Source organism: Bubalus bubalis, chromosome 4 (genome assembly GCF_019923935.1).
Source record: "Bubalus bubalis isolate 160015118507 breed Murrah chromosome 4, NDDB_SH_1, whole genome shotgun sequence".
Taxonomy (NCBI): domain Eukaryota; kingdom Metazoa; phylum Chordata; class Mammalia; order Artiodactyla; family Bovidae; genus Bubalus; species Bubalus bubalis.
The window spans coordinates 113757063-113781412 of NC_059160.1; the positions used below are offsets into that span (position 1 = coordinate 113757063).

At 38.4% G+C, this 24350-nt stretch overlaps 1 protein-coding gene across 1 annotated transcript in view; it reads right to left on the reverse strand.

The window, feature by feature from the left end:
* ZDHHC17 (zinc finger DHHC-type palmitoyltransferase 17) overlaps positions 1-24350 on the reverse strand; it is a 99464-nt gene that overhangs the window by 37728 nt on the left and 37386 nt on the right. The window contains exons 4-7 of the mRNA XM_006073216.4: positions 10462-10539; positions 9694-9838; positions 4578-4642; positions 3768-3930 (exon numbers count right to left, since the gene is read on the reverse strand). Of these exons, the coding sequence (XP_006073278.2) occupies positions 3768-3930; positions 4578-4642; positions 9694-9838; positions 10462-10539 (451 nt within the window). The remainder of the gene's footprint in view (positions 1-3767; positions 3931-4577; positions 4643-9693; positions 9839-10461; positions 10540-24350) is intronic.

Here is a 24350-nt window from a genome sequence, read left to right on the forward strand (position 1 = left end):
CCTTCACTTTTAATCTACATTTTCTTTTCTGCTCTAAATTATCATTTCCAAAACCATTCATTTTTCTCCATCACTTCAATCTCAGGCAAAAGTAACATTATCACTTGCCTGATTTATTACAAGAACCAAACTGATATTAATACATCCCCTTTCATTTTCTTAGTTCTTCAATATATTCTCTAAATAACAAAGTAATCTTTAAGAAATATTTTAAACACAAAGATTACATAACAATTCTACAAAAATCTTTCCAACTACTTCTCATGACTGCGAATACAGTTAAAGTACTTTATCATGGCCTGGTACCTATCTCTCTCAGCCACTCTTGCTTGGTCAAAGCTGGCATTTCTATACCTCTAACATGACCAGCTTATTCCTGGCCTTGGGCCTCACACTTATAGGTTCCTCTACATGAAACGTACTTTCTCATATATCTAGCTGATCCCTGTCTCAGAGGCATTCACAAATCACTCTCACCTGATACAGCCTCCTTAGCCCTCATCATGACCACGTTTGCCTCTGTGCGTGTGGTTGTTAATTTACTTATCGTCTATTTCCTTAATACAGTGTAATTTTCTGAGAGAATAGGGACTTTGTCTATCTTAAGCACTGACTGCCCAGCATTGAACAAACATTTGTTGGATGAATGAATGCTCTCCACTAGAAGGTGACTAGACTTCAGCATATTAGGAATGCCAGATTCCAGTAGAAAAGGTATTTGATACTTATTTCACCCTTTTAATCACATTAAAATTACAGTTTTAAACAAAAATCTACTTTTTCACCAGTGTGGTTAAAAAGATTGCTTTTACTCTGAAAGTATAAATGCTCCCTGAGCAACTGAAGCAACTCCTTAGATTTTATTTCCTTTAAAAACAGTGTCACTTCAAATAAGTCAGAAGAATACAAATACCTTATGATACCACTTACATGTGGAATCTAAAAACAAAACATCAACAAAACGCAAGCTCATAGATACAGAGAACAGACTGCTGAGTGCCAGAGGTAGACAGTGTGGGAAGTTGGGGAGATTAGCGAAGGGAGTCAAAGGTATAAACTGCCAGTTCTAAAAAAAAAAGTCACGAGGATATAATGCATGACACTATAGTTAATAATTGTTGTTGTTATTTAGCTGCTAATTCAGGTCTAACTCTTTTGAAGCTGCATGGAATGCAGCTTGCCAGGCGTCTCTGTCCGTGGGATTTTCCAGGCAAGAATTCTGGAGGGGGTTGCCATTTCCTCCTCCAGAGGGATCTTCCCAACCCAGGGATGGGAAGTCACATCTCCTGCATTGGCAGGCAGGTTGTTTACAACTGAGCCACTAGCGAAGCCCACAGTTAACAATGCTCTAGTGCATATTCAGAAATCGCTAAGAGTAAATATCTTGAGGGTTTGCATCATCTGCGTGCTAAGTCACTTTAGTTGTGTCCGACTCTTTGCAACCCTTTGGACTGTAGCAAACCAGGCTCCTCTGTCCATGGGATTCTCTAGGCAAGAATATTGGAGTGGGTTGCCAAGCCCTCCCTCACCGCCAAGGGCTCTTCTTGACCCAGGGATCAAGCCTGTGTCTCTAGGTACACTGCACTGACAGGCAGGTTCTTTACCACTATGCCCATCTGGGAAGCCCAAATCTTGAGGGGTTTACATCACAGGAAAAAAGAAATTTGTAGCTGTGATGGTGATAGATGTTTACTGGACATGTTAGTCATTTTGCAAGGGTGTACAAATGTCAAATCATTATGTTCTACACCTGGGAGTTGTATGAAAGTGAAAGCGTTAGTCACTCAGTCATGTCTGACTCTTTGTGACCCCATGGATGGTAGCCCACCAGTCTCCTGCACTGGCGGTCAGATTCTTAATCACTGAGCTGCCTGGGAAGCCAAAAGCTTAGCAGAAGTTTATACAATGGTTAATTTTGAGTACAAGATGAAAAGACATTGAACTTACAAACCACATCTCAAATACTAAAATTTCATGACCGAAGAGAAGTTATCTAAACTTTTATACACTAAGAAAAGATCATTTTAAATGCTATGAAAATACTACTAGTTTCAAATCACAAAACTGGGCCGCCACTTTGTCATAATTCTTTGGTACTACTGTAATTCCAACATGTCTGTATCATTCTTGGCAAAGTCTTGGACATACACTATTTGCCCTAGTGAAACTGGTTAAAATATAACACTAAATACTGGAAATCTTGAGGAATAGCTAAGAGAAGAAAAATAACACTCTAAAGCAATTCAGATCATAAAATATAAGGTCATCTCGTTAATTTTTTCTCATAGGGATACTGGTTAGGTTTAGTCAAACTCCTCCTTTCTTTTTCTTCAGGCCTTGGGATCAGCCTAATTTACTGATTATGATGTTACGAACTTTTCAGAACTTCCTACTTTAAAATGTTTGGAAAAGCAAAAATTTCTCTCTCTGATTTCAGAAGTGGCAGACAGGGATGCCAGCACAGTCGTGAAAACCAGCCTGGGGTGAAGCTCAAGACAAGAATCTTCATTCGGTCAACAAAACTTAGAAGAGTGCTCATCACACGTCAGACATGAGGATAAGTTGACTGTCCTCTTTCCATAAATTTACCAGCAGGTAAGTAGACCATTCTGATCACTTTGGGTAGAGACAAAAAGACTTGAAATTGAAAAAAGGTAAAAGAAAATACATGCTTTTCTCAATTTCTTAGCGTTTCCAATAAGATATTTGATATTAACTTTTAAATAAGTACTTTCAGTTAGAGACTCATTTCTAAAAATTGGTTGTAATCATAAATAAATTAGTCTAAGCTATTTTATTTTAGTAGTTTAATCTTCTCAGAGTAATCAAACAGAGAAAGAACTGTTCACTGCTACATAAAAAGATGCCCTGATCCAGCAGGAGATAACCAACTTTTTGATTGCCATTTTAGATTATTATGCAATTCAAATTCCTTTCATATTTAAATAGCATATATTCCTCAGAAATTTAAGAGGCATGGCTAAGAAAATACTATGGCTTATAGTCAAAATTAAACAACATTTGTTAATGAGTACAAAGTTATTTAAGGCACATTATTAAAAGATGTTTAAAATTTTAAAGTCATTTCACATAAAAAGTCTGTTGCTAAAAGACAAGCTTTAACACTGAGAATGGTTAACCAAAATTTAAGATTATCAATAGATTGTCTTGTAGGTATTCATAAAAATGTCTATAAATTTCTAAAATGCTCAGAGTGTAAATGTTAACATTTTGTATACTTTTTGGGTTCATTTTTCATGGATTACTCCAGCATTTAGGGGAGAGAAATTCTCCTATAAATATCATAAAGGTGATTATCAAATTTAAAGCTCTTGACCTTTATAAAAATAAGACAATTAATGACCAAGTCAAGAAATTACTGAAAGTTATTATGCATACTTGGGATAAAAACCTGTGATTCTCTGCATGATATTATTTATTTAGGTTGTGTGGTGCCACATGTGGGATCTTAGTGCAATAATCTTCTTAAAGAAACCAGAAAACTATCTATTCAGGTATAAAGAGATAAAAGTCAGTAAGAATTCACTAATGAAAAGGTCACCAAAATATGAAAAATACTTCAATACTAAAAGATGAAAATAAATAAATTAGTTTTTCAAAACAAATTCTTGTATGGAAGCAAAGGGTTGAGGGTAAGTAAGTTTCTTCCACCTCTGACAGTCTATTAAAAAACCTAAGTTCTACTGAAGAATTCCAATGTTGGTAATCACGTTTCACAAAACACAGTCAATAAAGGCTATTTTTACCTTGATATTCTGGGCATCAACATTAGCTCCAGCTTCCAGAAGAAGACTAATGACTGTGGTGTTCCCTGCTAGTACTGCCCAGTGCAGAGCAGTGTTTTTGTGATACTTGTCACCAAGGTTAACTGAAACATTGAATGTTAAAAGCAATCTAGTTGGATCCACACTGAAAAGGAAAAAAAAACACAACAACAACAACAACCCTAATTTCAATTATAGAAATCATTACAGACACTAAACTGACTGTGGTTATATTCCATCTTAAAACACTTCTATTCTAACCTATTTTGACAACTTTATAATGAGTAATGAAACATTTTTAACATGAAGAATTAAGTATGTTCTACATCACAGAACGTAAACTAGTCCCAAGAGACAGCACACTTGGTCCTGATGTTTATAGTCTACATCCTGGAGTTAATGTCATTAATATTTAAATACTTGAACAATTAAAATTTTAAATTTAAATCTAGATTGTTCCAAAAATGATTTAAGGCAACTTATTAATGTTAAACTTGCCAATATGCAAGTCATATAAAAAATGTTATACTTTTAATAAGAAGGAAGCATCTTCCATTCTTGGAAACTGCTTAAGACTACCTTAAGGATACTACAATTACCAACATAAAGGTAAACAAAAAGACTCAGAATATCCAAAAAGACAATCTGTGTTATATACTATGTATTCATTATAAGAATTGTAAGAATTTTAAATATTATTAAGTATAACATTAATTGCTTTTTCTCATCACTTGTTTTACATTTTATCATGCTGAAAATGATCTGAATAAGTATTTTATAATGGTTACATACCTATGTGTTCTATAAGCTGCCCACATTAAAGGTGTCATCCCATTCTGATCCATCATATCTACATCCTGATAGAGTAAAAAGTCAGACAGTAAAAATTTCTAAGTCCCTACCAAATGTACTTAGAAAAACATAATTTACACATCACAAAAGAAGCCAACATGATAACACCAGCCAATCAAGGTTGATTTATGAAACTTTTTCTTTCTTAACTTTAAAATAAAACTATTCAATATTTATTATTATTAAATATTCAAATTAATATGGATATAAATATCTATATGTTACTTATTTATAAATATAAACATATACTTAATTAACTTCTATTTATAGTTTTCTCTTTTAAGATGCTTCACTCAGCCTTTTACAGATCTTGACCTATTCTTGGTCTTTCACCCACAATGGATAGATTAAATAAATGACTTATGTCTCTGAAAAACTTATTTATATTAATTCATGATACGAGGGAATAATAAAACCCTGTTTATTTCTAGCCATTTTAAAACAAAGAATAAATTCAATAAATTTTAAAAGAGTCAAATGTTCTGAATCTACTAAAATTTATTGAATTTGTTCTGTTTTAAAATGCTTTTTATCACTATGTCAATATGCATAAATATTTTTAGAATTAACTAACTCTACAAAGTCTGTGGTGAAAAAGCAAGGTAATAAAGCAATCCTCTGTCTTACTGCCTACTATTTTCATTTTTTAAAAACTCATTATTTATTGTGCTTTTTACTCCCACATACTTAAAATAAAAAAACTGAATTGGTACTTTTTGATTTTTCAGGCTTAGGCATTATCCTTAATATCCATGTTTTACATAACCTCAATATGTAAAATGGCATATTCTCTCTTTCTTCTCACTGCCCCATCACAGACATGCACCTTTCCTATTCCTTCCTCTGAAGAGATAATAATTCAGGTTCTATAAATATTTGATACTTATATTATTATAAATATATATGAATACTATTCCCAACAAAGTTATGTAGAAACCATGATTACTTTTCCTCTCCTACCCAGCTTTTTGCTTTCCTTGGTACTCTTTTTCTCCCTTTTGCTTCGTTCTTTTTTTTTTTCTTTTTAGCAAATTAGAATTAAAACTACAACCTACTCAACCCAAACTCTTCTCAAGTTATCTAAATCTTCTTTCAAGACATGCTAATGTATCAGGGATTCTATTCATTTCACTTCCCTAAAATTCTTTCTATTGACCCACTCCAGCAATCAATTTGGCTTGATTTTGCTATGTACCTGAGGCATCTGTCTCATTAACTAGAACAGGACTTCTTTAAAGATCAAAATTGTTTTAAAGTCATCTTTGCATCTACTTTTCTGGGCATGGAGATTAATCAAAAACCATCTGTTAAAGGAAAGACAAGTTTACCTATCTACTCTTCTAAGCTTGGGAAAGGCATGGGCGTTAGAACAAGACAGACATGATTTTGAATTCCTAGCTCCACCACTTAATAACTGTAAAATTGGCAAAATTACTTTAATTCTCTGAACCTCAGCTTCCCCATCCCCAAATGTGAATACAAATAATGGCTTCATAAAATCCCTGTGATGATTTAATGGAATGATGCGTGTAAGGCAACTTAATTCTATAGCCTGGAACATAACAGACATTCAATAAAAATTGTTTCCTCTTCGTCCCATCCCCATCTCCCATTCCTGGACTTCATCAAACCCGCAGCTGTTATCCAACATATGTTATCTAATCTACCACCCAGCGGAGAGAGCACAGTTACAGTAAGTGCACCATGAAACCCTTCACAACTCTATGTACCATTCTCTGTAAGCCACTCTTACTGATGGGAGTATGTCTCAAATGTCCAAATATATTGAGGTAAAGAGAAAAAAAGCTGAGAACCACTATCTTGACAAGTGATAACGTATCCTCCTTGGACATCACTAGTTTTAGTCTGTCTCATGAAAACTATAGTTAAATGTTGTGCCTTATCACTACAAATCCATTTCTAAATTTATTCTAGGTGTTTTTGGGAATATCTCATGTAACCTCACTCAATATTTACATTATACATGGGTTTTTTTTTTTCCAATAAAAATCTTAAAAAAAAAACTTCTCTGAAGAAATGACAAACTCCCTTGTTTCTTACGTGAGAGTCTAGTACTGTCACTTACTTTACTTCCTTCACTGCCCTGGGTTCAAGAAAGCTCAGCTAAATTTGATGTCCAATTAAAACAAACATGTAAATTCTTATGTTTAAGTATCATCTTAGTCGTAAGTCTCTGCATTATCGTTTTTAAAAAGTGATAGTATTAAAAATGTTAATAAATAAAAAATGTAAAACTATGCCACAGCTCTAGAGTACTAAAAGAAAAATGAAAATCAACCTTTTCTCTCTTTGGGTCAGGATTTAAAACTTGGTACTTCTTTTCCAAGTTCAGCCTGGACGTATGAGTATTCTCTATTAGGAAGAATTAACAAGCCCAGATCAAAAGGTTATGGGAATTCCATGATCAACAGGGCTCCATTACTTAGCATTTTCCCCTGAAAATCATTCAAAAGAATTGGTAGTGAGCACTGAATATATTTAACAGTATAACTAACATGAAACAATTGTGATGAATAGAATGACAAACTGAATGGAAATGTTATATGTTCTAAGAATGTAAATTTGGCACAATTAATAAAAGATGGGGGGTGGGGGTGGGAAAAGGCTGAAAAGAAAGTATAATGAGTGTCTACCCTGCAATAGCTATGAGTCAAAGAATATTATTTAGAGCTGAAAAGTCAAGTAACAGAAATGAAAGTTATATTTATCAGAACAAAGTTAACATTAAGAAAAACAGTATCGCTGACTAATGACAAAATAAGATGGAGAAGAATAAGAAGGAATTAGAAATACAATAATTTTATTACTGCTTATAATTGGGAACTAATCAGAACTAATCAAAATTGGGCAAACATCTGATTAAAGTGAGAGGGAAAAGGAGAGCGAACTGTGTGACTGAGAAAAGAAATACAAGGCACAAAGGCCTTATAACAAAACTCATCAAAGCTGTTCAGGAACTGCAAGACAGGTGTGGTAAAAGCAGTGCATGAGGAGAGACGACAAAAGATGGGATCACAGGCTTCCAGGGCTGACCACGCGTACTTCAACAGGCCAGAGAAGGACTTTGAAACCCATTTAAAGTATAATGGAATGCGCATTAGAGCGGTGTTCTTTCTCTAATATTTTAGCATATACATTGACAAATTCTGGAAAAATATATAGTAAACCATTAGAGGAAGAGATCTCGATGGGGGTGACGAAGCAAAGGAAGGTGAGATTTCATTCTCTAAGCCATACTTTTCTATTATGTTTGAATACTTTACAGTAAGTATGTTACTCTTGTAAGCAGGAAAAAAAAATTACTCATGAAAAAGAAAACGAATTATCTGTCAGACATTCATTAACATCATCATGTATTTACTGCACAAAAGGCACTGTGACAAAAAACTCTACCCTTTAAGAATTTTATAGCCTTCATACTATGCCAGAGTTAAAATGATTACAACTCAAAAATCAACAGATTAACAAAAAGAGTCAAAACTTTACTCCACTATTCCTACCCACTTAAAAATTGGAAGGAAAAAGGTGAACATGTATTGTAAACTTATGTCTGTAATAGAGAAATGGCATGTGCACAATGGCATGTGCAACAGCGCCATCTACTGCTTTTATCCCCAGTCTAGAAGGAACTGTAAGGACAAAGGTGATCCCTCCTGGTAGCTGGTCTCCAAAGGCAGCTTCCAATAAACCTCCTCTTCAGGTGTGCAAACCTCTGTGTTCCCACAATGAACATAGGTTGGCCCTGTTACTTGGTTTAATTGACAGAATGGAGCAGAAATGTTGTCATGCTGGTTCAAAACCTTTAAAAAGTCAGACAGCTTCTGCTTTTGCTCTCTGGGGAACTCTGCACCACCAAGTTTCCCTGTTAGAGAGAGTGCATGGAGGGGTATTGTGCAGAAGGAGAAATTCTGGGACTGCAGGGAGAGAAAGAGAGAGGCCTAGCTGTCTGGAATCCCAAGTGAGCCCAGCCTTCTGGCCATTCCTATCAAGATACAAGGTATGCAAGTGAGCCATTCTCCAGCTCAGCGGAGCCCCTATATATGTCCCCCCGCCATCATCACAAGAAGAACCACCCAGCCAAGCCCAGTTAACCCAGAGAACTGTGAAATACAATGGTGGGTGCTGTTCTAAAACCATCAGATTTAGGGGGTAGTCTTTAACACAGCAACAGATGATAAAACTCCTCCTTTCAACAATTAACCAGCCTCAGCCTCCTTTTCTTAACAACAGTGTACAACACACAATCATTACTGACTGGCACTGTCAACAGCAAATACCTCAGAGGAGTCATAAAATAAATACTATTCAAATCCTGAATCTAATGTTTTGCATTAAAATAACAAATATATTTTAACAACACTGAATTAAAATCATTTATCTTACTCTTATGATAAGATCCTTAGCTATAAAACTAATGTTTAAGTACAACTAAAAAAAAAAATCTCATGAAAGAAAAATTAAGTGATATAACTTTTAACAAAATACATTTGCTATTAGAAAATCATGGTACACATAAACTGATAATATTTAAAATGATTACAGTCACTACATATTCAGGAGTAACTAGAAAGAACCACTTAAATCAAGAGAATTCTTCGGACGTGTAAGCAGCAGTATTTTATACATCAGAAACAGAAAATGAGTGAGGAACGTATCCCCCTTGAGAGAGACTTAATATAGAAAACAACCAGTAATATGTTCAGAACAGTTTAAATGAATTCAGATAATATATTCAAAGGGTGTAATTAAGGGGGAAAAATAGACAACCTAAATTGTCTCCCTTACTTTCTGGAATTCATGTCTATCACTACTGGAAATAAAAAACCCAACTTAACAAATCATTACCTGGATCATAACTGTTTTTTGTATTTTTATGTTAACTACAATAAACAGCTCATTTATTTACTCTCTTCATTCATCAGAAAGTACTATTTTAACATCACTAGACTGTTACACTTCTTAACACCAATGATCTTAGGTATTCAAACCATGAAGAAAGTTTGATTAAAATCTACCCCACTGTGACTTTTTTTACCTGTCCTTTTGCTATGAGATAAGCAACAATTGAGGTATGTCCAAACTGAGCAGCCAAATGAATACAGCTACATCCTTCTCCGTCAATTAACGAAGGGTCTGCACCATATTTCATCAGTTGCACAACCATAGATAGATGGCCTTGTCTAAAACATAAAAGAATAAACACTTAAATATATAAAGCTATTTCAAACAAGAAAACTCTGGAAAGATCTTAAAAAAAAATAGGGTAATGGTAGAAAAGATTAGAAAAACCTTATTTTATGTTATTTTAAAACAAATATGTCAAGACACATTTAGGATTTTATGTTCTTAAGTCTTAACTGGTGTAAAAGTCTCTGAAAATTTATACTGATAACTTCTTTAAATATTTAAAGTTTTTTAGTTTATTTTTTAGTTTAAAACTACTTCAACTTCTTTAAATAGTTACTATATTCTATTAATCCTATTCCAATATGACCCTAATTGTCCCATGAACTAGACACTTCTTTGACTGTAAACATATATAAACTGCAAAAGTATGCCAAAGTTTAACCCCATCTTAAAATTAACTGGATTAATATCAGCATGGTTAATTCCTAAAGGACACTTTGGACAATAAACCACTTTCAATATAAGTAGCCCTGGACAGCAATAAATGAGTACATCATTGATACTAACTATCAGCATAACAAGTTCTCCCATTCATTTCAGCATATCATTCTTTTAAAAACTTGCTTAGTTATAGACTGCTAAAAGAGGGAAAAAAAATCCAGAAGTAAATTTAAACCTTGTGGCCCAGTGCAATGGAGTTGAATTTAGGTCTCCTCCAAGTTGATCCACAATAGCACCTTTCGAAATATAGTATCTATAAGACAAAATTTTAAATAATTAAGACAATTTCCATGTTTAATTTTAAGAAATTATGCAAAAAATAAAGAAATAATTCTTTATTTTAGATCTCATGCTAGTTTATGCCTCTGACAATAAACAGTCTTCTGTGAGTTTTTAAAATATATTAGGAGAATTTTATATGCAACATATCTGTCTTGTTTGTTCCAGAAGTAAAAGGAAAACAGTGATTTTTAATTATAAAAAAGAAGAGCAAAGCCAAACTACCATCATATAAAAAAGAAAGCAGTCTGAGAGCCACAAGATTTGGATCCTGGTAGGATCAGGCAGAATTCTGGGAAGCAGAACAGCTGTAGAGCAGGCCGGACACTTAACCTACCACGAGCAAAAGCTCCGTTTTACCTTCCTCACAAGACTGCTGTGGGTTAAATCAAACAGTGTACGTGAAGGAGCTTTCTAAACTGTGAAGTGTAACACAGAGGTTTTTCATGATGCCTTATTTGTGATGCTTTTAAAGTTATGTTGCTTTAAAAAGAAAGAGCAACCTCATTGCTTACTAAATTAAATGTCATAACATCTTGATATTCTCTGAAAAGAACAGGACCTAGCTGTTTATATAACGCTTGCTTTCAAACTGATTAATGCAATGAATCTTGAATACAAATGATTTCAAGGCATTTGATGGCAAGTATTTGACATATGTATATTACTGAAGTTCTTTAAGCTGTTCTGAGCAATTACTGCTCTAGGCCACTAATGCATTCACTCTTAATGCTCATAGTTCTACACATTTAATACATTCATACTTATGAGCTTGGTTCAGAAATATTCTTCTTTGTATACTTAAGTTGATGCTTTTAAGGCATTATGCAATGATGTGCCCAATTCCACTCTATCATATAGAATAACTTGAAGTAACTTAAAAGTATTTCCAGACTAACATATTTTCAGTCCAAAATATCAGACAGTCTGAACACAAATATTCGAATACTCCTAAACTTTCTGGAGATATTCAGCAGACTGTAATGCAATAATTAAAACGGTTTTTTGTGCCCAAAAAGAAGTGCAGCACTGTCAAAGAGCTGCTTTACAGGAAATACTTTCTTAAAAATTCCAACTAGAGAGGTTTTTAAAAGTAATTTTATTGCCTTCTCCATAGTTAATATAGCTGTATCCCTGACAGGTATTTTTACTCACATTTCAAATTCATGCTAGGACTATGGCAAAGAGTCATTTCCAAAGTTCTAGAGTACAACTTTTTTCACAAGGATAGGGGAACTTTTTTTCTGCATGCTAATAACTTCTATCATCTTTTTCACTGTGTAAACTTCGGGAAGAAAAACACCATATTTTTATAATATGTTATTCTTTGTAGCTTGAAGATCTTTGTTCAAAGCTCCAAAATTCTGAAATCTTATAATTCTTACTGTTAAACCTAAGCCTCCTTGCAATACTATAAGAAGCTTATTATGTACCTGCAGGTACTAATGATCCCTAGGTACGAGAAGAGAGTATCAGTGAATAAGAGACAGCAACAGATATCTGAAAGAGGCAAATCAAAGAGCTAAAACCCAAATGTCTTCAGAAACACCAATGAGAAGCAAGCCAGAATGTTTTAAACCCTAGAAAGGTTAATGGATTAAAGGTAAGAGTTACAACAAAAGGAAGAGGTAAGAAGCTGGACTGTAAACAGAAACAGTGGTTCAAAGTCAATATAAGTTGCTGAAAAATTATTGTTTTCCAACTTATATTCTCACTGAAAGTAATTATTTATTTAGCATCACCACAGGCATTTTGCAGAGAAGGCAATGGCACTTCACTTCAGTGCTCTAGCCTGGAGAATCCACTGGACAGAGGAGCCTGGTGGGCTGCAGTCCATGGGGTCGCACAGAGTCAGACACGACTGAAGCGACTTAGCAGCAGCAGCAGGCATTTTGGGCTTTCCTGGTGGCTCAGACAGTAAAGAATCTGTCTGCAATGCAAAAGACCCAGATCTGACCCCTAGGTCAGGAAAATCCCCTGGAGGAGGAAATGGCAACCCACTCCAGTATTCTTGTCTAGAGAATTCCATGGACAGAGGAGCCTGGCAGGATACAGTCCACAGAGCTGCAAAGAGTGGGACACGACTGAGCAACTAACATAGACACACACAGGCATTTTAGTGACATGGAAGCAATCAAGCAGCCAACAAGACCGTACTAGTTTTCTTCGTGCGATGTATTCTTAAAATGTGACTACTTAAATTTTCAATAATATTACAGTGATAACTGAAACTCTTATTAAAATTAGACTGATTCTAGTGTCCTTAAACTTCTCATGCTCCTGCTGATTTTAACATTCAACCATTCAGTATTTGCCAAAAGGTGTATTCAGTGCATCTTTACCAGAGAAGTTTAGGGACTCAAGGAATTACATCACAGAAACACAGGAGACACTGAAAATGTAGCAATGAAAGTTTACGTGCTGAAGGGACATTTGGGAGGTTCCTGTTGTGAACTCTATAAGTTCCACAACTTCTAATCACTTTTGTTATGTCTCTCCTAAGTATGAATGGTAAAATATGATCAGGTAACTGAAGAAAACTTCAAATATGGAAGGAGACCAAAATAACAGAAGCTCCAAATAAATAATATACAGAGAAGAAAACCTTAAAAAAGAGACTGAGGCTGGGAAAGACTGAAGGCAGGAAGAGAAGGGGATGACAGAGGACAAAATGATTGGATGGCATCACTGACTGGACGGACATGAATCTGTGCAAGCTCCAGGAGATGGTGAAGAATAGGGAAGCGTGCTGTGCTGCAGTCCATGGGGTTGCAAAGAGCTGGACATGACTGAGCGACCGAGCAACAAATAATTAATATCCTCCAAAAAATAAAATATAATACTCATGACGTAAGAACAAAACATTTTTTTAAAGTGGGGTGAGAGGTAGAGATCAACAAAGAATGCTCCAAATTGAAAACACAATAGATAAAATTAGAAATTCAAAAGAAGGATGAGAAGATAAACTAAAAAATCTCCCCAAAGTACAACAGCTATAAAAGGACCATATCAATGTACAACGATGTAAACTTTCACAAAGTGGAGGATAAAGAATAACAACATACATGTTGCCAGAGAAGAGTAAGCCACACACACAGTGTGTTCTCAGTATTTATAATGTAAACTGCATGCTTTTTAACAAAGCCCCATGCTCACTAGTAACACCTTGACTTGAAATCAAACTGAAATCAGAGACTGCAAGCATTACCATCTCTTGTTAATGAAGAATCTTGAGGTAACAGGAGACTGCTAAAGCCAAAAACCTGCATTAAACCTTTCTAGTTTATTCTATCAGGATAAAGTTTAAGGAACAGTTCAACGACTTCCACTTGAAAACATTAGAAATATGAGAAATCCAGGTTAGGTGAAGGTCTCCTCCATTCCAAATTATACTTACTTTAATCTTATCATCATGAAAGTGACCCAACTACTTTGCTTGCAGTGTTTCTTTAACACGTCCTGACGGAACATAAGACACTTCTCCATAGGTCTCTGGTGCTCCCCTATGCTTGCTGGGTATATGAGAAGACTGCAAGGTCCTAACCACTCTTCACATAAGACGCTTCTCAGAGCTGTGCGCGCATCAAGCAACCTTGAGGATGAGGTAATGTCTCCCTCTGGAACAAAGAGCAACCTTGCTTCCTCCATACTATGAAAGCAATGACAAGAGGAGGGAGTGGAGCAGACCCGAGACCGTGCGGCAAGCAGAGCAGCGGCAGGATCCACGGGCCAGCACCTACCAGCCAGCAGCCCAACCCTGGTGCACATGCCCTGGCTGCCGAGCGGTCACCCCCGCAGGCACCACCCGGTGCTCCTATACCGTGACCAGGTGGGGCCTGCGGCCACACTGGGGCACGCCTAGCCAGGCTTGGGGGCACTGATCAAGTGGGCGCAGCCGAGGAGCCACGGACTGCAGCCTGGTGCGGACACTCATGCATAGATGCTGCACTGGGGAGGGGGACTGGGTAGACAGCTGGACCGTTCACGTGGGCCACCGGGAGCCCCCCGCCAGGCGCAGAGCCCGACATCCTGCAGAAGTACCCAAACAACAGGATCCTCTCCCAGTACACACTGTACGGCTTCATATCCAAGTACTTATTTGAACAATTCAGAAGAACACCAACTTTTATTTCTTATATTTCCCGTACGGCTGATTACTGATATGCTCGGGAGTCTGGTGAGGAGCGGTCTCTCCCTGTTCTTCCGCATCACTCTCACAGCCATCTCAGGTGAGCTTTACAGACAGAGAAGAGGAAGGTTCTACAGAATCTGTTACCGCATATCACCTTTCATCCAAACCAGAGTCACCTGGCTTGTTTCAGCCAGTTCATGGGAAATTTGGCTCACTTCTAGAAGGTCACTTTTGTCACTGCTTTAGATTGATTCTCGAGTTAAGAGACTGTTGTTCTTTGTTCAGTCACTAAGTTGTATCTGAGTCTTGGCCATGCCACAGACTTCAGGGCACCAGGCTTCCCTGTCCTTCACTATCTCTCAGAGTTAAAATAAGAGAGATTGTACAATTTGGTGCCAGTTTGGTGCCCTGAGAGTTTGAGGAGGAACCTATTGTTCTCACACTGAATCACATGGAGATGGCACCTAAGTCGCTTCACCTGCTGTGTCCCCAGCTGCCCTAACTGCTAGGACCTGCTCCCGCAGGGGCCCTGAGACGTGACCCCATAGCACAGCCCACTGACTCCTGACCTGCTCAGTGTGGATCCTGACGTTCTTTGCAATCCTGATGAATGTAGAAGCCAGTGACTAACGGGAGGAGCAGTTCATCTTTTATTTCCACAGTCCGTTCACTGATGTTTAGTACTTAACCATCAGCTCTATTCAGTTCCAGAAAATTCCCATCATCTTGAAAGAAACCCGTGAGCATCTCTCTCTATCCTCCTCCCCATCCCCAGCCCCTGGCAGTCACCAGTCCACTTTCAGTTCTTTTATTTGCTTATTCTGGATTTTTATTAACAGAATCGTACACTAATGAGCTTTCGTGTTTGGCTTATTTCACTGAGCACGTTCTCAAGGTTTATCCACATCGCAGCATGTGCCAGTGCTTTACTCACAGATGAATAATATTCCATCATGTGGACAGACCACACATTTTGTTTATCCGCCATTCACTGATTAACATTTACCGTGCTTCTACTTTTTGGCTATTATGGAGAACACTGTTATGAACATTTGCTTAAAAACTTTGTGCGGACATAGCTTTTCAGTTTTCCTGCATACATATAAAGTAAAATAATTGCTCTAAAGTTCTTTTTTTCCTGACTGCCCCCTTTACATTCTCATCAGCCATGTTTGAGATTCCAGTTTTTTACATTCCTGCTGAGGCTGACGGTCCATCTTCTTCATTATACTCATCCTAGTGGGTGTGAAGTGGTACCCACCATGGTTTTAGTTTTACATTTCCTTGGTAACTAATGATGCCAAGTAACTTTTCCTGAGTTTACTGACCTTTTGTAAATTTTCTTTTGAGAAATACCTTCAAAATCATTGGCCCATTTTTAAATGGGGTTGTCTCTTATCCATGAGTTGCGAAAATTCTGTGTGTGTTCCAGACACAAGTCCCTTATCTGCTGCAAATATTTGAACACAATGATATTTGCATTTGAAATTGTTTCCAAAAGGGAGCATCTAAATTCTTGGTAGTCACATTGTTGCTGACAAAGCCATGCTTTCTGTGTTAGTCTCTAAATTAAAAATAAAAACACTAGGGGAAAAAAGGGGGGATAAGAGAGAAGATGGTGGAGGAGCAGGTGGACATGGGAGTGCATCTCTTTCCACAGGTGCACCAGGAAAACATCTTCAGATGCACAAGATCTCACAGAATACCAGTTGCGAGTAGACAGGAGTCCCTGCCCACTGGAAAGGAACAGATAGATTCCTTTCACACACATTCAGTAAGATGAAGGAAGGAAGAGAAAAAGAGGAGAGTAAGCAGGACTGGACCTCCATCCAAGGGCTGGGGAACTGAAGCAGGGGGCAGACCCCCACATCAGACCAACTGTTTCAGACAGAAGGGAGGTATTTGAGGCTGATGGGAGAGTGCAGCAGCTGGTCTGTGACATTGAATGGAGTAAGAACCACACAGACAATCCTTGCCACAGCCCTGCATACCCCAGACACGGATGCAAGTCTCCTGGAATGGGTGGCAGCTGAAACTGAAGTGTGCGGACTGGAGAGCAATCCTAGGGTGAGGTCTGCTGTGGACTGCACTGAGACAGCTGGAGGGGGCATAATGGAGATCACGGTGGGGAATACCTTTGGAGGAAAGCCAGGCAGCCATGGAGGCAAGGCAATACTGCTGAGTCATGCGCAGGGTGTGGGGCCAAAATTGTAGCCTCTCTTTTCCTACACGCCTGTGCTGGCAGCTGACCAGTGTGAAAGACCCCAGAGAGGGTGGACCTTTGAGTGCCTGATCTGCGGAGCAAACAAAAGGATCCCAGCCAGGGGGTGGGGTCTTTTGAGCGCCAGCTGTGCCAAGCATCAGAGAAGGACCCCAGCCATGGGGCGTCTTTTGAGTGCCAGCTGTGTCAAGCAACAGAGAAGGACAAGCCAGTGAAACTCTTTGAACAACAGCTGCCAGAAGCTACAAAAAAAGATTAATAGGGCCTTCCTGGTGACTCAGATGGTAAAGAATCTGCCCGCAGTGCAGGAGACCTGGGTTCAGTCTCTGGGCTGGGATGATCCCCTAGAGAAGGGCATGGCAATCCACTCCAGTATTCTTGCCTGGAGAATTCCATGGACAGAGGAGCGTGGCGGGCTACAGTCCACGGGGGTCACGAAGAGTCAGACACGACTGAGTCACTAACACCACGACCACCACCAGAAAGCGCCACAGCTCCTGTGCCTGAGGACACCAGTGTCCCTGCCTACTTGGCACTGCCAGGGTTCCCACAATCCAAGCAGCTGCACCAGCTCCACACTCAATCCTCACAGGGGCAGAGCTGCCAGAGGCTAGAAAAATCCCTAACAGTGCCGTATCTCCCGTGCCCATGGCCGCCAGCTCCCCTGCATGCCTGGCGCTGCAATCCAAACAGCTGCACCACCTCCACACCAGTCCTCTCTGAGGCAGACCCAAGTCCCAAAGGGCAGTCTCAGGAGCAAACGCCTGTGGATGACCACACGCAGAAGTGAGCTAAAGGCACAACTGAACTGCAGACGCAGTGTAGCTAAGGAAGAGTAACAAAAACATTTCCACCAGCTGTACAAGCTGCAGATTAAATCCACACGATCAACAAGGCAGACTCTGCATCTATGGAACATATAAAAGGATAATGAGAGTTCCCACAAAAGAAAACAACCTAGCTCTGGCAGCTGTGGACACTGGAGGCAAAACACACAGGAGTAGGGCCAAATGAGAGTCTGAGCTGTCCCCACAGCAGGCACAGCGACCAGCCTAGTTTTGGAAAGCAACCTAAGGAGGAGGAGGTGGACTGTGGGACTTACAGCAAGGGAAAGAACGCTGACAGCTGAGATGTGAGAGAAAACACTATCATTCTTATATTTTGATGCGTTCTGAAGTTGGTTCTGGATTTTTCTTCTCTGTTGCTATGACTGTTGATTTATTATTAAATCTCTTTAAGCTTTTGAGAACTTTTTTATTTTAATCATACTTTTATTTCCTTTATATGTTTCTACCTATACTATGCCTCGGATCATGAACCTATTGCCAAATTCAGACGTAATTGAAGAAAGTAGGGAAAACCACTAGACCTAAAGTATGACCTAAAGTAGACTTCAAGTATGACCTAAATCAAATCCCTTACGATGATACACTGGAAGGAACAAATAGATTCAAGGGATTAGATCTGATAGACAGACTGCCTGATGAACTATGGACAGAGGTTTGTGACACTATACAGGAGGCAGTGATCAAGACCATCCCCAAGACAAAGAAATGCAACAAGGCAAAATGGTTGCCCAAGGAGGCCTTACAAAAGCTGTGAAAAGAAGAGAAGCAAAAGGCAAAGGAGAAAAGGAAAGATATACCCATTTGAATGCAGAGTTCCAAAGAATAGCAAGGAGAGATAGCCTTCCTCAGTGATCAATGCAAAGAAATAGAGGAAAACAACAGAATGGGAAAGACTAGAGATCTCTTCAAGAAAATTAGAGATACCAAGGGAACATTTCATACAAAGATGGGCTCAATAAAGAACAGATATGGTATGGACCTAACAGAAGCAGAAGATACTAAGTAGAGGTGGCAAGAATACACTGAAGAACTATACAAAAAAGACCTTCACAACCCAGATAACCACAGTGGTGTTATCACTCACCTAAAGCCAGACATCCTGGAATGCAAAGTCAAGGGGGCCTTAGGAAACATCACTGTGAACAAAGCTAGTGGAGGTGATGGAATTCCAGTTGAGCTATTTCAAATTCTAAAAGATGATGCTGTGAAAGTGCTGCACACAAGATACCAGCAAATTTGGAAAACTCAGCAGTGGCCACAGGACTGGAAAACGTCAGTTTTCATTCCAATCCCAAAGAAAGGCAATGCCAAAGAATGCTCCAACTACCACACAATTGCACTCATCTCACACACTAGCAAAATAATGCTCAAAATTCTCCAAGTCAGGCTTCAACGGTATGTAAACTGTGAACTTTCAGATCAAGCTGGATTTAGAAAAGGCAGAGAAACCAGGGAGCAAATTGCCAATATCCGCTGGACAGAGAGTTCCAGAAAAACATCATTATGCCAAAGCCTCTGACTATGTGGATCAGCACAAAAGTGTGGAAAATTCTTCAAGAGATGGGAATACCAGACCAATTGACCTGCCTCCTGAGAAGTCTCTATGCAGGTCAGGAAGCAACAGTTAGAAATGGACATGGAACAACAGACTGGTCCCAAATCGGGAAAAGAGCACATCAAGGCTGTATATAGGCACCCTGCTTATTTAACTTATATGCAGAGTACATCGGGAGAAGGCAATGGCACCCCACTCCAGTACTGTTGCCTGGAAAATTCCATGGATGGAGGAGCATGGTAGGCTGCAGTCCATGGGGTCGCTAAGAGTCAGACACGACTGAGCAACTTCACTTTCACTTTCCACTTTCATGCACTGGAGAAGGAAATGGCAACCCACTCCAGTGTTCTTGCCTAGAGAATCCCATGGACAGAGAAGCCTGGTAGGCTGCAGTCCATGGGGTCGCACAGAGTCGGACATGACTGAAGCAACTTAGCAGCAGCAGCAGAAGAGTACCTCATGAGAAACGCTGGGCTGGATGAAGCACAAGCTGGAATCAAGATTGCCAGGAGAAATATCAATAACCTCAGATATGCAGATGACACCACCCTTATGGCAGAAAGTGAAGAACTAAAGAGCCTCTTGATGAAACTGAAAGAGGAGAGTGAAAAAGTTGGCTTAAAACTCAACATTCAGAAAACTAAGATCATGGCATCTGGTCCCATTACTTCATGGGAAATAGATGGGCAAACAGTGGAAACAGTGTCAGACTTTATTTTTTTGGGCTCCAAAATCACTGCAAATGGTGATTGCAGCCATGAAATTAAAAGACGTCTGCTCCCTGGAAGAAAAGTTATGACCAACCTAGACAGCATATTAAAAAGCAGAGACATTATTTTGCCAACAAAGGTCCATCTAGTCAAAGCTATAGTTTTTCCAGTGGTCATGTATGGATGTGAGAGTTGGACTATAAAGATGGCTGAGTGCTGAAGAATTGATGCTTTTGAACTGTGATGCTGGAGAAGATTCTTGAGGGTCCCTTGGACTGCAAGGAGATCCAACCAGTCCATCCTAAAGGAAATCAGTCCTGAATATTCACTGGAAGGACTAATGCTGAAGCTGAAATTCCAATACTTTGCCCACCTGATGGGAAGAATGAACTCATCTGAAAAGACTCTGATGCTGGGATGGATTGGGGGCAGGAGGAGAAAGGGATGACAGAGGATGAGATGGCTGGATGGCATCACTGACTTGATGGACATGAGCTTGGGTAAACTCTGGGAGTTGGTGATGGACAGGGAAGCCTGGTGTACTGCAGTTCATGGGGTCGCAAAGAGTCAGACACGACTGAGCAACTGAACTGAGCTGAACTTACTCACTGGCCTTTTCTGGTTCTGGGGTTTTTTTCTTGTCCTCCTTTCTCTATTTCACCATGTTTGTTAGTCTGCTTTGTTTTCACTGCTTTATTCCCCAGTTGGAACTCTGCTTTGGTCTTGTTTTTTGGTTTGTGTTTTAGTTTTGTTTGTAACTGGTCGATGCCATTTTTTATTTCCTTTTGTCACCGGGTTACTCTCTTCTACTTCTTTTTCCTTGGGCTGTTTTAATTTTATGTGTGTGTATGTGTATGTTCCTTTGTCTTCGCTTTTATTTGTCTGATTTTGTATTTCCCAGTTGTCTGGGGGGTTTTCCTTTGTTTCTTGTTTTGTCTTTTGTTTTAATCCCCTTTCATGCCATAACAAACAACTTGTGGAATCTTGGTTCCCCAACCAGAGATCAGGCCTGAGCCTCTGGAATGGGACCTCTGAGTCCAAGACCCTAGACTGCCAGAGAGCTCCTAGCCCCAAGAGTGTTAATTTGTGAGAACTCCCACAAAAGTCTCCACCTGTATCCAAGGTCTGGCAGCACCCAGCACAAGACACCTCACCCAAACAAGAAACAAGACAAAAACACAAACTCAATCATCAGCAAACAGGCTTCCCACAGACACCCTAAAACACCAGCTCACAAAGCCCTGCTCATCAGAGGGAAAAAAGCTCACCTCTTCCCACCAGAATGCAGAGAAAGTCTTCCCAGCCTGCAGCCACACAAACAACTGGACCAACCTACCCACCGTGGGCAGAAACCAAAAAGAAAAAGGAATACGACCCTAAAGCCTGAGAAAAGGAGACCCCAAACACAGTAAGTTAGAAAAAAATGAAAAGACAGAGAAATACTGCACAAGTGAAGCAACAAGTTAAAAACTTACAATACCAAACAACGAAGAGGAAATAGGCAAACTACCTGAAAAAGAATTCAGAGTAATGATAGTCAAGATGGTCCAAAACTTCGAAAACAGAATGGAGAAAATCCAAGAATCAATTAACACATTTAACAAAGACCTAGAGGAAATAAAGAATAAACAGAAAGAAACAGAAGAATTAATGCAATTAAAAACACTCTAAAAGGAATCAATAGCAGAGTACCAGGCAGAAGAACAGATAAATGAGCTGGAAGGCAGAATATTGGAAATAATTACTGAAAAGCAGAATAAAGAAAAAAGAATGAAAAGAATTGAGGATCGTCTCAGAAACCTCTGTGATAATATTAAACACACCAACATTCAAATTATAGGTGTCCCAGAAGAAAAAGGGAAAAAGAAAGGATCTGAGAAAACTGAAGAGATTACAGTTAAAATCCTCCCTAGCATGGAAAAGAAAACTGCCGATCAAATCCAAGAAGCAGAGTCCTCCCAAAACAGGATAAACCCAAAAAGAAACACACCAAGACACATACTAATCAATCTAACAAAGATTAAGTACAAAGAAAGAAATCTAAAAGCAGCAAGGGAAAAGTAACACACAAAGGAAATACACAAAGTAACACACAAAGGAAAGCTGTTAATCATTTTCATAGGATTAACAGCTCATCTTTGCAGAAACCCCACAGGTCAAGGGAATGGCAGGATATATTTCAAGTACTGAAAGGGAAAAATCTACAACTGATTACTGTAGGCAAGGATCTCATTCAAAACTGATGGAGAAGTCAAAGGCTTTACACAAAAGCAAGAGCTGAGGATCTAGCACCACCAAACCAGCTTTACAGCAAATGTTAAAGGAACTTCTGTATGCAGGAAACACAAGAGAAGGAAAAGACATACAAAAACAAATCAAAAACAAGAAAATGTCAAAGGGGACATATATATCAATAATTACTTTGAATGTAAATGGATTAAATGCTTCAACCAAAAGACACAGACTGGCTGAATGGATACAAAAACAAGATCCATATATATGCTGCTTTGAAGAGACCCACTTTAGAGCTAGAGATACATACAGGCTGAAAGTAAGAGGATGGAAAAAGATATTCCATGCAAATGGAAATCAAAAGAAAGCCAGAGCCGCAATCCTCATATCTGACAAAATAGACAAATAAAGAATATAGCAAGAGACAATGAAGGACACTACATTACGATCAAGGGATCAATCCAAGAAGAAGACATAACAATTGTAAATATTTACGCACACAACACTGGAGCACCTCAATACGCAAGGCAAACACTGACAGACACAAAAGGGGAAACTGACAGTAATACAGTGATAGTTGGAGACTGTAACACCCACTTACACCAATGGACAGATCATCAAAACAGCAAATTAATAAGGAAGCACAACTCTTAAATGACACACTAGACCAGAGAGACCTTACTGGTATCTTCAGGACATTCCATCCAAATGTAGAAGAATACCACTTTCTTCTCAAGCGAACATGGAACATTCTCTAGGATAAACCACATCTTGGGTCACAAGTCAAACCTAAGTAAATTTAAGACAACTGAATTGTACCAAGCATCTTCTCTGACCACAACACTATGTGACTAAATATCAATGACAGGGAAAAAAGCTTTAAAAAACACAAACACATGGAGGTTAAACAATATGTTTCTAAATAACCAACAGATTACTGAAGAAATAAAAAGGGCAATTAAAAAATTCCTAGAAACAAATGACAACGAAAACACAACTCAAAACCTATGGGACACAGCAAAAGCAGGTCTAAGAGGTAAGTTCACAGCAATACAATCCCACCTCAGGAAACAAAAATACCGAATAGACAATCTCATTTTACAGCTAAAACAACTAGAAAAGGAAGAACAAAAATCCGTCAAGTTAGCAGAAGGAAAGAAACCACAAAGACCAGAGCAGAAATAAATGAATAAGAAGTGAAGGAAACAACAGTAAAAACCAAAAAAACTGAAAGCTGGTTCTTTGAGAAGATAAACAAAACCGACAAACCATAAGCCATACTCATCAAGAAAAAAAGGGAGAAGAATCAAATAAACAAAATAAGCAATGAAAAAGCAGAGGTTACAACAGACAATGCAGAAATACAAAAGATCGTAAGAGCAACTATATGCCAATAAAATGGACAACCTAGAAGAAATGCACAGATTCTTAGAAAAGGTCAATCTTCCAAGACTGAACCAGGAAAAACTGAAACTATGAACAAGCTAATCACAAGGAAATCATAATCAAAACTGTGGTAAAAAATCTCTGAAAAAAACCAAAAGCCTAGGGCCAGATGGTTTCAAAGGCAAATTCTATCAAACATTTAGAGAAGACCTAATGCCTATGCTTCTCAAGCTCTTCCAAAAAACTGCAGAGGCAGGAACACTTCCAAATTTATTCTACAAGGCCACCATCACTCTGATACCAAAACAGATAAAGATATGACAAACAAAGAAAATTACAGGCCAATATCACTGATGAACACAAATGCAAAAATCTTCCGTGAAATTCTAGCAAACAGAATCCATCAACACATAAAAAGATCATACACCATGACCAAGCTGGGTTTATCCAAGGGATGCAAGGATTCAATATACACAAATCAATGAATGTGATACACCATATTAATAAACTGAAGGACAAAAACCATATGATAATCTCAATAGATGCAGAAAAAGCTTTTGACAAAATTCAGTGCCCATTTATGATAAAAACTTCCTCTAAAAAAAATGGCCATAGAGGCCATTTATATCAACATAATAAAGGCCATAAATGATAAACCCACACCAAACATTTTCAATGGTAAAAAACTGAAAGCATTTCAT